Source organism: Choloepus didactylus, chromosome 10 (genome assembly GCF_015220235.1).
Source record: "Choloepus didactylus isolate mChoDid1 chromosome 10, mChoDid1.pri, whole genome shotgun sequence".
NCBI lineage: Eukaryota > Metazoa > Chordata > Mammalia > Pilosa > Megalonychidae > Choloepus > Choloepus didactylus.
In genome coordinates, this window is record NC_051316.1 from 98995480 (window position 1) to 99010473 (window position 14994).

At 36.5% G+C, this 14994-nt stretch overlaps 1 protein-coding gene across 4 annotated transcripts in view; it reads right to left on the bottom strand.

Annotated features, from left to right (window-relative positions):
* Positions 1-14994, bottom strand: part of RABGAP1 (RAB GTPase activating protein 1) — a 200635-nt gene that overhangs the window by 36623 nt on the left and 149018 nt on the right. For all 4 annotated transcript variants that reach the window (XR_005210750.1, XM_037798308.1, XM_037798309.1 and 1 more), the window contains 4 exons: positions 7868-7981; positions 4329-4403; positions 1215-1340; positions 469-612 (listed from right to left, as the gene is read on the bottom strand). Coding sequence is in view for 3 of the 4 variants with exons in the window: in XM_037798308.1 (XP_037654236.1) it covers positions 469-612; positions 1215-1340; positions 4329-4403; positions 7868-7981 (459 nt within the window). In the remaining variant the exon portion in view is untranslated. The remainder of the gene's footprint in view (positions 1-468; positions 613-1214; positions 1341-4328; positions 4404-7867; positions 7982-14994) is intronic.

Consider the following 14994-nt stretch of genomic DNA (forward strand, 5'->3'; position numbering starts at 1 on the left):
TGTTAAGTATATATATTAAAGTTCAAAGTAAAAAAAACGCTTTAAGAAAAAAAGGGGAAGCACTCTCCTTCCTCCCCTAAATCTCCTTCCTTTATACAGGCGTGATGGCTGCAGTTCAACTCAGCCATAAGGATGAGAGTGATACACTATGGAAGGCTGATGGCTGCCGAACTTCTGACTTATTTCACATGAGAGAAAAATAAACTTCTATTTTGGGTTATCTTGAGTTTCTTCATTAAATGCAGCCAAACCTAATACCAACTAATACAAATGTCTAATATTTATTTTCTTAGCAGAGAGCACCTTTGACAAAACGTGATCATTAGCTGTTGTCCAAGGAAGAGGTGCCCAAACATGGATTTTCCAGCATTGAAATATAACTGAGGAGTACAAATTTCGTTTTGTTAGAGTTGACACAAGAAGGACACTATAAACGAAAGCCAAAATGCTATGGCTTCTGATACATACCTCACATAAAAGCAGGTCGATGATATGGAAGACCATGTAGAGAGGGAATTTCGCAGTGAAAAGTGTAAGAAACCACTGGGAGGCATACATGTGTGCTTCAAGGCTTATATCCAGGAAGTGGTTATACAGGTCAGGAATGTATTCCTGAAACAGCAAACTAATTAGTTTTGGGCACATATCCAGCTGTCCAGCTCCCATTCAGGAGGCTTATAAATCTGCCAGGAATAGGCCAAAAAAATTACATACTTGTGTTTTTCTAAAAACCTCCAGAGTGCTGGGAAGAAATACTTATCATCTGGAATTAAGTTGGTACTCAGCTCTTTTCCAGTCTTTTCTAGCTCTAAAAAAAAGAGGAATCCCCAAAATGGTGACAAGTATTTGGAAGGTCAGTTTTTCTTTCCAACATGAAATGTTTGGGAAAGTCTGTTTTACTTTTGCTATGAGATTCCTAAGCAGTCAGCTTCAGAGCCTTGGTGAATGTTTCTTGATTGAGTTTGTAGCGGTTAAGCCCCTACAAAGTCATTTGACTTTCCTGGTGTTTAAAAGATTGAAAACCCAGCTTACACCCATCAGGTTCACACCTTATTAATCTTGGCACCATCACCACATAGTGAGTTATGATAACAATAAAATCCGCCTTAACCATGGATGGCAAAGGCAATCACCACTGCTCCCTGGCACCGTTTCATAAATCCAGTTCTCCCAGTCCTGCACTCTGTCAGATGCAGACGGGTTTCCCTTTTTACCTGCATGAGGCGCTCCAACTGGTAAAATTTGCAATGCAAATCTTCAAAATTTTGCTTGAAAAGTTCCCTGAGACCATAATCAAACATGATCTTGACCAGAACACTGAATGCCTGTTCTTCAGGCATCTGTAACAGGGAATGGGAAAAAATAACAAAACATGTGCAGATGTTTTCTTAGTAAATTAGACTTTTCCTTCTATTGTCTTATCTGGACACCAGAAAATTTAATAGTAGGTAGCAACTTGGGCCTATAGTTGTTTTCATAACATTCATTCACTCAACCAACAAATATTTAATGATGCCTAATCTGTGTCAGAAACAGTTCTTTTTCTCAAGGAGCTTGAATTAGGGTGGAAAGATCGGCGGGAACATAGAAGCAGGAGAGACAGGCTGCTAAGGGAGTCAGGAACAGACTCTGGAAGGAGTATAGTTTGAGTTGAGTAGGAATAGAACACAAAGTGTAGAACATAAAGGTTCTTTCTGAAATTGTCAAGAGGTCTTTGTTCAAGCAAAGTTGTTGTTTCCTTCTAATAACATATTTTCATTTGAGTAAAAATATTTTTTCCGCTGGTTGTTAAAAACATAGCTGGTTATAGAAGAATGTTACATATTCTAAGGAATAGTTAAATTTGCAATAATGCTTCAAGTATTACAAAAACTCTACTTCACTTACATTTACAAATGTTACCCGTTTAAAATAATACCTACATCCTCCACGGCTTTATGGAAAAATACTTCCTTTGAACCTAGCAAGATGTCTAGTTTTCAAAAGAGAAAAGAACAAAAAAGTGTTGGGAATGTTATTTAAAGCTTGGTGTGACTGTAGCAAGCCTTCAAAAAAGCCAAGAAGGTGGGTGGACTTCTGTGCAGCAAGATGATGGAGGTGGGTTGAGCAAAAATATCCCTGGAAATAAAGCAGGGCTAAAGAGCAAATCAGATTAAATAATAAATGACAGAAACATTACAGATTATTATTGGAAAGGCAAGGGTATTTGGGGCAAAGGGCCAGATCTGTGGGTCTTTGTCACAGAGGGCAACTGCATGGCCCTCCAGGCAGAGGGAGACATGGGCTGGCCTAGGATGGCATTTCTGTACCCCATCTTCCTTCACTATGAAATAAACATTTATTCTTACTGATAACACTGCCACATAACTGATGTTATCCAAATAACACTACTATAAAGAAGCTTCTACAAAGGAGCACAGAGTTCAAAACAGAACATCAAGAACTTGATCAAGAAACCCATTTTCAAGGGGTTATGCTACTTGGGATAAATGTCCTTGGTCTAAAGTTGAGAACAAAGACAAAGGCTGTGAGGTTCTAAGTATAAAATCTGATTAAAATAAAAAAACAAAATTTTAAAACTTGACCTCTTTATTAATGCCACAGCTTTATCACATTTTTACATGTCTACTAACACCACCAAGCTAGATTCACAGTAAGAAAATACAAAGTGCTTTTTATTTTACTTGTGTTGCAACCTTCATAAAATGACTTAAAACCCTTCGAAAACTTCCCCTTCCTTAGAGAATCAAAATCCAGACACCTTCATCTGGCCTTCAGGGCTGGTCCTTGTTTACCTCTGTTTCTCTCCCTCCTACTCCCTACCACTCATGATGCTCAAGTCACACCTCCCTTCTTTCAGTTCCTTCCATATGCCAAGTTCTTCCCCATTTCAGGGCTTCTATATGTTGCACTATACTCTTTGCTGATAATGCTCTGCTCCACACTCTTTTGCTTTTAAAAGTTTTACTGTTGTTAAAACAATGTTAGAAATATTACCTGATAAAGAAAAGTACAAAAGAGAATGGATACCTCTCTCATTCTTCAGGGTTCACTTAAAGGACACCTCTCCAGGGAAGCCTTTCCCAGCTCCTTAAGCAACAAAAAGCTGCCTTGTTACGATCTTGTATCACACTTTTTACTATACCTTGATAGCACCATAAACATTAATAACGAAATACTTGGTAATTATCTGCTTAAAGCTAGTCAACTTCACTAAGCTCTGTATCCATGAGGACTGGGACCATATCTATCTTATTGCTCCCTGATCTTCAGGACAGTATAGACAAAACAGGTGCTCAAAACCTCTTTGCTGACATCATGTGTGTGGTATTATTGCCAAGCATTTAACCTAACAACGAAGAAACAATCAGACAAATCAAAAGAATGTGGGACATTTTACAAGACAACTGGTCTGAATTTTTCAGAATTGTCAATGGCATAAAACACACAAAAAAAGGCAAGGGACTAGGCTAGAGTAAAAGAAAATAAAGAGAAATGAGAAAAAAATGCAATGTCTGAATCTTGATTGGATCTTGGTTAGGAAAAAAAGCTATAAAGGACTTCACTTAGACAACTGGGAAAAACAATGTGGATTACGTATCAGATATCACTGAATCAATGTGGAATTTCTCAGATGTGACTGTGGTATTACTCTGGTATTCTGCAAAATGCCCTTATCCTTAGGAAATGCATGCTCAAGTATTTAAGAGTGAAGAATCATGATGTTTGCAACTTACATCAAATGGTTCAGTAAAAATAAAATGTGTGTGTTTATGTGTTTAGAGAGTAGAAAAAGAAAGGGGCAGAGAGAATAAGAGAGATGTGGAAAAATATTAACTGGCAGATTAGGTGAAGTATATATGGGTATTTACTGTATTTTTTCAACTTTTCTACAGCTTTGAAAGTTTTCAAAATAAAAAAGTTGGAGAGAAAAAGTCTTTGCTGAATGTGTGAATAAATGAATGAATGAATAAAATGGCACTAAAGAAGCTAACTTCTCTACCTTCTCCCCCCCAATACACACATCCCAAAACAAATATTAATGATAGTGGCTACTTTACAAAAATATCCCCAAGGGTCCAACCAAGACTAAAGTCTATACAATTTTCCTACTAATAAAAATGAAGTCTATCGTTGTACTAGTTTTCAACACTGTCATTTATTCTCACCATGTTTCTCTTCCGTGACGACATGAAGTTAAGTAAAAAGCTTCCAGACTGGGAGTTAAAATTCAAGCTCAAGAGTCTGGCTAAACCATGCTCAAGTCTAAGACTAATACAAGCTGAGGAAGGCCATGTGTAGGTAACAAAAGAGACCTAACTACTCACATGAAGAAGCAGCACAGCAGCGAGAAATGACTGGCCCTGGCAATAGCCAATCTCTTCATCATACACAGAATAAGCCTAGGAAAAAAATGCAAGAGGTGAAAATGAATGTGGCTGTTTGTGGACCAATCATCCTACAAGGCTTTGAACACAGGGCCTGGCAGATGCTACCCATACTCCACTGTAGCATTTTGATGGTCAGTGAATGATGGCAACATTTTCCCCCAATCCCGATTTTTTTCTTTACAAAATTAAACAGAACTGTAGGTAAGGGGCGAGGAAGGTTAAGTGAAAATTACTTTGGTATTCAAAAAGGTTCCCATATTTCCCTGTCTTTGGTCATGCTGTTACCTCTGCCTGGGATGTTCTTTTTCCTCTTGTGCCTGGAAAACCCGTACCTCCTTCAGACTCCAAACATTCCAATTCCTCTAGAATTAATCCCTCTCTTCCCCTGCTTTGATGGCAGTTGTTAAACATTGTGTTTATTACAGTACTTGCCACACTGCATTTTAAATGTCCATCTTTTCTACAGGACTGCAACCTTCTTAAGGGTTGGGGTGCTATCCTAGTCAACCTAGCCAGCACCTCACACATAGCAGGCTCTCACTGAACACTGTAAATGTCATTCATTTTCATTTCTGGGAAAAAGTTTTTTGGCAAAGACACTAAAATACAATTCTTTCCACAATACCAGTAATAACTTTTCTGATAAGCAAGATTACTCTAAAACATTTGTGGGTTCCTCTAGAATTCTTATTTTGTGTTCTTCTTGGCAGCAGATGATTACTCTCCTCTGAATATTATGTTTAATAGAATATGGACACCTCACATTTCTTATGCTTTGCTCTTTGGTTCTTTAGTTCTTATTTCAGAGCCCTGTTTTTATGATTAATATTTACAGTTCTCATGTAAGCTGTAGGGAATTTCTACAGATTTGAGGTTACTACCTGTTTGACAAATTTATTTCTGATAATCTCCCTTTATCCTCCATTTATTTTTTGTGCCAAGGTCCCTCTGTGTTCCAAGAGATCAATTTAGAATTGGGTATTTCAGAATTCAGATCACTTAGGCACATGTGATGCTAATGGTTATTAGATGACAACCTGGTTAATGCACATATCTGGTGAAACTATAGTTTAAAATACATGTTATAACCACACTTTCAGAAATTCAGGTAGAATTCAATAATTATACTCCTGATTTCATCAATGTTTATAGGCTGAGGACCACAGGACCAGAAGAAACACATACACTTTTCTAAAGACAAGATGTACATAGAGGGCTTTAGAAATGATCTATTTATGATACAGTGAGGTACCACATTACATCTACCAAACCAGTAAAAACTAACAAATACTACAGTAATGTTATGACAATGTTAAAAACTAATAGTAATGTATGCCAACACAGCTCTTTGGAAAGCAGTTTGGCAATATTTTTGAAGTTACTAATCAAGAGTTTACTGGTTAAGTAAGAGCATACTCTGTACAATTAGTCAGATTTGGGTTCAAATCCCACAACTTCTTATGTTTAGGTCTGAATCTTGGGCACATTACTTAAATTCCTTATTTTTAGGATGAGAATAATCAAGAGTATTTATCTCACCAAGTTGGTGTATTCTTCTCATTCAGTCCTCTTAAATTGAGTACTCAGCGCATAAGATGTTACCAATTGTTTCCCCAAAAGAGATATATTCCAGCTCTAACTCCCAGTCACATAAATGTGACCCCAGATGGAAATGGGATCTTTGAAGCTGTTATTAGTTAGGATGAGACTGAACTGGATTAGGGTAGATCCTAATCAGATGGGACTGATGGGTTTGAATGTGGGTCTTGCTGGATCCTGATTCTAACAAACTGTACAAAAGACATTTAGAGAAATCAGAATATGGTATGGCCATTGGATGGTATTAAAAGAATTATTGTTAATTTTATTATATGGATAAGGAGGTTATGGTTATTTATGATGTCCTTATTTTTTTAGAGATGCATAAAGAATTTAGGATCACGATGTCTGAGATTTGCCTTAAAGTACTTCAGGAAAAAGAGAAAAAGGATAGATGATGCAATTGTGGCAAAATGGTGATAAATGTTGAATCTGGGTGGAGGATATATATGAACTCATTTTACTATTTTTTGTATATATACAAAAAATTTCATAATAAAACGTGTTTTTAAATAAACTATTTTTAGACATGTTTTGTTTGATGTATTTTGTCAACAGACTTTTACATGGAGAGCAACTGGCATTTGAAAATTTAGAGCTTAGCTAATGTCCATTTGGGAACATCTACATAGTAGTGACAGCTAAAGCTTTAAGGGTAGAAGGGATTGCCCAGGGAGACAGTGTAGAGCTAAAGGAACTATGGGCTGAGCACCTAGGAGAAGACCTCTGTCTGAAAGCCAGGTAGAAAGAGATAAACTAATGAAGGAATCAGTAAAGTAGTGAGTGGTAACAGCATAACCAGCAAGAGGAGAGTCAAGAGCAGAGAGAGATCCAAGAAAGATCTTCATGAGACAGAGAAGAGTGCAGGCATATGTGATGAGAAACCAGAGCATTTCTTTCCGGAAAATTTTGCAGTAAATGAGGGATAGCTGGAATGGCCACTTAAGTGGGAAGCACAACTGAGAAGTGGCTAAGAAAGAATAATCAGAGAATAGGATTAAAATAGAAATCACAGCTTTGTGCAATTCCACGAGGAAATTAAATCCAAAAATGTTTCTCTAAACTCAAACTGCACTTATAATTTAAAGCATCCAGTTTATCACTGGAGAGCCTCAGCTTTACTGCTAGCCTGTCCTAAAACTAGTTGTAAGTTTTGCCTTCTCAAAAATAGTATGTAAATTCCTTAAGGACATATCTCATGCTTTGCCCATAATTACTACATAATAGATGCTCAATGAGTACTTGATTAGTTTCAGGGCAGAAGACTAAAGATTAGTTCTGAGGATAGAGGTAGGTGGAAGAAATCTGTTCCCAACTCCTCCTTTTAGCCCTGTGACTCTGAAGTACCAAAATCTAATAAACGGATCACTGAAATTAAACAGGTGGTCATTTCCTTTACAGTTCAGATACAGACCTTTGACAGAAATAAGCATTTCCCACTACTTATTATGCTGTAGTGCCTAAGGTTCCACCTGGATGGGCACTAGCATGTCCCACTGTTGGACAATGTACAAGGAGCCAAATTAATCACTAACCATGTAAATACTGAAAAGGAGTTTGCAATGTAAAAGGACTCACAGCCTCTTTAACATAAAACCAATTTTTGAAAGTCTTAATGTGGAGCCAGGGTACTGTCATCTGAAAATCCTCAGATTACAAGGGAAAAGAAACCCCCACCATTTTATTTTCTAATTATTTCCTGTTCTTTAATGAGTCTAACGTTGTGTTGTTACCTTTGATCTAAGGAAGTCTTTCTCTCTTTTTTGCATTCTTGAACATACAAATACAAATTACACTTTACAGTTGTTTTTTTATACAATTTCAAAGAACCAAAACCATCATTCAAAACTGAGTCCTTTTATGGAAACAGGTATTACCTTGCATATTTTATATAATGAATCTTGTCCATCTCCTCCTGTGTCCTTAAAATAGTCATGGGCTGGAAATGTCCGGTTAATATCCCTGGTTATAGCACTATCTTGGGGAGACTCCTGTGCAAACATAAGGAAAAGCGAGGGTTTAACGGTCAACTATGTACTTATTCGTGTCTACACAGCAAGGTCTTCTCATTTACATGCTTTAAAATGTTACCAGGAGGGACAGGTGCGGGAATCTTGTTGTTTCTCCTATTTTATTTATTTATTTTCTTCCTCCTCTTTTTTATTACAGAAGAAATGGAAATGGTTATCATGTAGATTGCAGCAGTGAAAGCATAACTGTGTGATTATACTGAGAGATGTTGATACTTTGCGAAAGATGGATTGCATGTGTGCAAATAAAACTGTTTAAAAAATAAACAGAAAGATACAAATGCTGGAGAACATGCGGAGAGAGAGATATACCTATTCACTGTTGGTAGGGGAGTAGAATGGTGCAGCCCCTCTGGAGGGCAGTGTGGTGGTTCCAAAGGAGGCTAAGTATAGAGCTGCCAAATGATCCTCCAACCCCGTTATTTGGTACATACCTGCAAAAACTGAAAGCAGGGACACGAATAGGCATTTGCACACTGGTGTTTATGGCAGCAGTATTCACGATCTGCAATGAATGGAGGCAGCCTAAGGGTACCTCAGTGGGTGAACTCAACGGTGAACTGTGTGTGTATACATATAACAGAATATTGAATGGCTGCAAGAAGGAATGAAGTTGTGAGGCATGCAACTAGATGAATGAACCTTGAGGACATTATGATGAGTGAAATAAGCCAGAAATGAAAGAAGAAATATTCTAAGACCTTGCTAATATAAACTAACTATAATGAGCAAATGCTGAGAATTGAATTTGAGAGCACAGGTATCGGCATAGGACGTGGACAGAGACTGGACAATTGATGCAGGAGTACGCAGTGTTCAATGAGGCTTGTTATAAAGGTTCACGGATTTTAAGTTCTTACAGCAGTCACATCTGTTCCTGAGTTTTGATTGTTATTTGAGAGATGTTAATATTTGGTACAAAGTTTATAGTCTCTGTAGCAACCTTTTTAATATAACATGTATGGTCAGTCTATTTAAGCAATGTGGTTTCATAGAACCTAGAATGGGGAATGAGACCTTGTTACTCTATAGGTTAATGTGATAGCCCCAATTCACCCCAGAGTATTTTGGCCAGAAAATAAAAAAAATATTTGCAAAATCACCTTGAGGGACTGAGGAAAATGTGGAAATATTAAACTTCCCCACCTGGGGAATTCCTGATATTCTTGCAAGCATTAGGGACTCCCAATTTAATAAGCCAAGCCCTCAATCTTGGGTCTTGCTGTTATAAAACTGATTCCTGCAAAGGAAAAGCTAAGCCTACTTACAATTATACCTAAGAGTCACCCCTAGAGAACCTCTTTTGTTGCTCAGATGTGGCCTCTTTCTATCAGCCAAGTCTGCAAATAAATTCACTACCCTCCCTGCTACGTAGGACATGACTCCCAGGGATCAGCCTGGCCTTCGCATCATGGAATTGAGAATGCCTTCTTGACCAAAAGGGGGAAAAGAAATGAGACAAAATTAAGTTTCAGAGGCTAAGAGATTTCGTAGAAAGATCATTCTGGTGGTTATTCTCATGAATTATATAGATATTCCTTTTTAGTTTCTGGTATATTAGAACAGCTAAAAGGAAATACCTGAAACTGTTGAACTGTAATCCATTAGACTTGATTCTTACTAACTGTATAACTACATAGCTTTTATCAGATGACCATGTAATTGTGAAAACCTAGTGACTGACACTCCCTTTATCCAGTGTATGGGCAGATGAGTAATAAAATAATGGCAAAAAATATATATAAATAATAGGGGGGGATAAGGGATATGGGATGGTTTGGGTGTTCCTTTCTATTTTATTTTTTCCTTTATTTTGGAGTAATGAAAATGTTCTAAAATTGCGATGAATGCATAACTATATGATGATACTGTGTCACTGGTTGTATACTCTGGATGGATTATATTGTGTGTGAAAATATCTCAATAAAATTTCTTAAAAAAAATTGTTGCCAGGACATACAGACACACATGCCCATGGTTAATGCCTCTTCAGAGACCAAACACTCAAGTAAAAACAAAAATAAATGTAAGGGGGGAAAAACTGGAAGAAAAGCTACCGGTTTCATTCAATATAATTCAAGTTATATTCCACCCTGTTGCAAGGAAATGCAGCTGGAGAACTTTCTATTTTTAGAGTGGAAATGTGCTTTGGGAAAATGTCACATAGGAAAATACTCAACCTAACCTTAAAGGAAGGAGATAAAGTGCTCCTGTTAGGAAAACTGGGTATAAAACGTTCTGTTTTAATTGATCCTTTGGCATGAAGCCCATGTACCAGCTTCTCAAATGGAAAGGACAAGTTTCTTAACTGGGGTTTGTTCTATGGGGAAATGGCATAAGAATGGGCAAATGGTATAAGAATGCACATAACAATCTACTCAATATGAAAACTACAACACCAAATATCAAAGGAATTTTCCAAACAGACTATGGGAAAATATTCCTAGCATTTGCCAATGGAGAAAACAGTTTTGTCTTCTATAATGAGTTAACTAAAACTGAACAAGTGTCAGTAATGTCAGCAATCCTTCATAAAACACACCAAACATCCAGCTATTTCTAATACCTTTTGCTTGATTAAATTTTATTTGCTTACATGCTAAAGAACTGGTGCACAGAAACATAACCTTCTACAATTCACTGTCTTCATAGCTAAGACAATAGAGTTGACTCCTTAGTGATTCTATATCATATTCAGCATACTATCAAAGAGCCTAATACTCCTGCTTCAAGAAGAAAAACAAAAAGTGATACTCTTCTCCCGTCCAGGAAGTCCTCTAGTCTATCATGTTCCCAGGCCAGGGCCATGATTTGAAATGAATACTAACTATAAAACCTATGTTCTTTTTTTTTTTTTTTTTTTTACCAGTAAACTAATTATACATTCAAAGACCTTGCCAAACTACTTTCCAAAGAGCTGTGCTGGTACATAGTACTACTAGTTTTCAACACAGTCTTAACAACAGTTAAGGCAGTTCAGGAGTGTGATACCTGATAAAAGGAAAAAATCCAAGGTGAGACCTAGGATTGCATCAGCTCGCAGCCTGGTGGGAGCTTCCAGGCTGCAGGCACATGGAAAGGGAACCGAAACCGACCTGAGGGCGGGGGTGGGGTCTTTACCTGAGCTGAGGAGAGAGAGAACAGCATACAGGGAGACCAAAGTGGCTAGAATTTGTGGGGCAGAATACTGGAAAAGAAGAAGCTGAACAAAGAGAGGGCTGAAGAGGCACCTTGTGGGGCCTGAGACATAAATCATAAGAAAAAATGATAAATCAGACTTCATTGAAATAAAAAACTTTCACTATTCAAAATCCACAGTTAAAAACAGGAAAAGGAAAGGCATAGACCAAAATAAAATACATAAAAAAATATATGATAATGGAGTTGTATCCGAGTTATATAACTTCACAAAAGAAGATACACAAATGGCAAGTTAACATATGAAAAGATGTCAAATCATAGTTATAAGGGAAATGCAAATTAGGACCACAATGAACTTCTACTACATACCCACTGAATGCTAAAATTAAAAAGAGCGAAGACACCAACTGTGGCAAGGATGTGAAACTGGAACTCCTATACAACCCTAGTGGGAATGCAAAATGGTACCACTACTCTGGAAATGGTTTGGCAGTTTCTTATAAAGTTAAACATAAAATTACCAAACAACCCAGTAAGTTTACTCCTAAGTATTTACCCAAGAGAAATGAAAACATAAATGCATGCAAAGACTTGAATTCAAATGTTCATAGCAGCTTTATTCATAATAATAAAAAGTAGAAATAACCCAAATGTCTTTCAACAGGTGAAGAAATAAACAAATGGTGGTGTATCCATATAGCAGAATACTACTCAAACATTAAAAAAGAACAAAAACATTTATACATGTAACAACACAGATTATCACAAAAACATTATACTACGTGAAAAGAAGCCAGACACAAAAGACTACGTATTCTATAATTCCAAGCATATGAAATTCTAAAGAAGGCAAAACAATGTTATAGAAAGCAAATCAGTTTCTGGCAGGAGCCATGGGTGAAAGGAGAGAAATGATTAAGAGGCACCAGGGGAACTTTTTGAGGGGACACAGAAACTGTCTATCATGTTTGTGGTGGTTACACTACTATACTCATTTGTTAAACTCATTGACTTGTTCACTTAAAATTGGTGAACTTTATTGTATATAAATTACCTCTGAATAAAAATGAAATGGAAAAAAAAGATACTCAGAAAATGGAAGAGACCCAGGATAAATTAAGCCCTTTTGATTTTAAATATTCTCAGTACTACTCTGCCTGCCTGCCTGCCTGCCTGCCTGCCTGCCTGCCTGCCTGCCTGCCTGCCTGCCTGCCTATCTATCTATCTATCTATCTATCTACCTACCTACCTACCTACCTACCTACCTACCTACCTATCTTCACGCACATACACAATCCACATTTACATTAAAGGACTTAAAACCAGGGCATAAATCAAGAGTCTGACAGATCTGGGTTTAAAATCTAGTTCAGTCTCTAACTAAACCAAACAATTTTAGGCAAGTTGATCTTCTCTTCCCTACAAGGTATCACCATATACCTTTCAAACCATAGTGAGAGTTACATAAAATACATATTTATTATATATGTCTATATATCTGTAAATTTCAAATACATAAAGAGTCCCAATAGAGTATCTGACATGTATATAGAAGACACTTGTAGAAGTAATAGGAAGCAAAGTCCCTAGCACTACTGAGATCTGGGGCTGTCTTCTTTCTGAAGACACACACTCACGTACACATGCATGCTGATAAACAGCTATTAATAAATAGCACACAGAGCATACAGAATATATATTATTTTGTATATCTTATCTTACCTATAAAATTATTCACTTAAAGATAGAAACTGTGATTCAGTTTTGTAACCTCCACAAAGCCTAGCACAATGCACAGCACACAGTCAGTGCTTGATAAATATACCTAATAAAAGTCTAAAAGCTCCTTTCAGACTAAGTAATGGCAATAGTCATGTGGTCAAACCAGAAACTCTGATGCTATCTGTTTAATTCAAGTTAAGACCCAGGTGAATAAGGCACCAAATGAAATATGTAAAGAACCTTATTAACTGAATAATTTAAACGACATTCCAACTAAAGATATGAAATAAAAAACAATGCCCTAATATTGAATGATTAATAACAACTAAAATGTATAAAACAACAGGAAGAATACTATCACAATGAAATAGAACATGGATTGCATATAAAGACTATGAGTCTCTGAGTTCAAAATGCAGCATGAAAAGTAGAATATGGGTTACCAGAAGTGGGGGAAGGGGCAATGGGGAGTTAAGAAATAAGTGTAGGGTTGCTGTTTGAGGTGAAGGGAAATTTCTAGTAATGGATGGTGGGAAAGTGATAGCATTGCAACATTCTAAATGTGATTAATCCCACTAACGGAATGTTAGGGATGGGGAGGAATGGGAAGATTTAGGCTGTATATATGTTCCCACAATTGAAAAAAAAAAAAAAAAGACAGTCTAAATGGATGACAATTGAATGCCAAGGATGATCCTGAATGGGATCTGAGGATGGAGGACAGGAGGCTCAAAGGGACACAGATGAGACATAACGGTGGAAAAAAAAAAAAAGGAAATATAGAATGTAAGCTTTGTATCAATCTTGAACTTCTTGAATTTCTTAGCTGCGCTTAATGGGATTGCATAAAAGAATGTTCTTGTTCATGGGAATTGTATATGTGAATTATAGTGTTTGTTCAAGGATGTGTGCAGATTGCTCTCATATGTTCAGAAGACAGAGCAACAGATGACGGATGATAGGGAGGGAGGGAAGGAAAGAGAAATGGTGTGACAGCATGTTAAAGTTGGTAGATCGGGATATCGGGGGAGGGGGGCCAGGGTATGCTGGAGTTCTGTGTATGGTGTTTGTATTGTTTTTGCAACTGTTCCTATAACTTTGAATTTATTTCAAAATAAAATTAAAACAAAAAACAAAAAACGCAGCATGAACCATCCTGCAATTTATCAAGAGGAATGACAAGATGAACTGCAACCCAGCAGCCTTGATTCTTAAAGACGACTGTAAAACTATGTAGCTTACACGGTGTGACTGTGTGATTGTGAAAACCTTGTGACTCACACTCTCTTTATCCAGTGTTAGAACAGATGAGTTAAAAAATGGGGAAAACAATAAATGAAAAATAGGGGAGATGGGAAGTTTTAGGTGTTCTTTTTCACTTTAATTTTTATTCTTATTTTTATTTTTTTATTTTTTGGAGTAATGAAAATGTTCAAAAGTTGATTGTGGTGATGAATGCACAACCATATGATGGTACTGTGAACAACTGACTGTATGTGTGAATATATCTCAATAAAACTGAATTTAAAAAATATTTACCAAAGCAAAATAAAAAAAAAAGGAATGACAAGAAAAGGGAGCCTATATATCAGAAATATATATTAATGTGGGTTAAAGAATTTTTGTTTATAAAAGAAACCATTAAGAAAATAGGCAAGAAATATATATATATATATATTATAAGCAGAAATCTTAAAATTTAATGAAATCCAGTTTATCATTTATTTTCTCTTGAGAGTAAGATACATTGTGATCATGCTGCAGTTTCAGGACTGAAGCTGGGACTGTTTATGGTCTGTTGCTGGTTGTGCGAGCTATTCATTAAATGATTAGAGATTTATTAAAAATAAAGATTTCTTAATCCCCAGCAAGTAATATACAGCTAAGGTTCTCTCTGTATGCTGCCACTTCACTTTATATGTGTTTGTTAAAATTATAACTATGTTCAGGAGAATTATATAATCCTAAAGTGAAAAAACTCTTTAAAAAAAACAATATCAAATGTTAGTGAGGATATGAAACAACTGAACTAACATACATTGTTAATGGGGGTGTAAAATGATACGACAACCTTGGTGAATTACATAGCAGTTTTTAATCTAATAAAATTA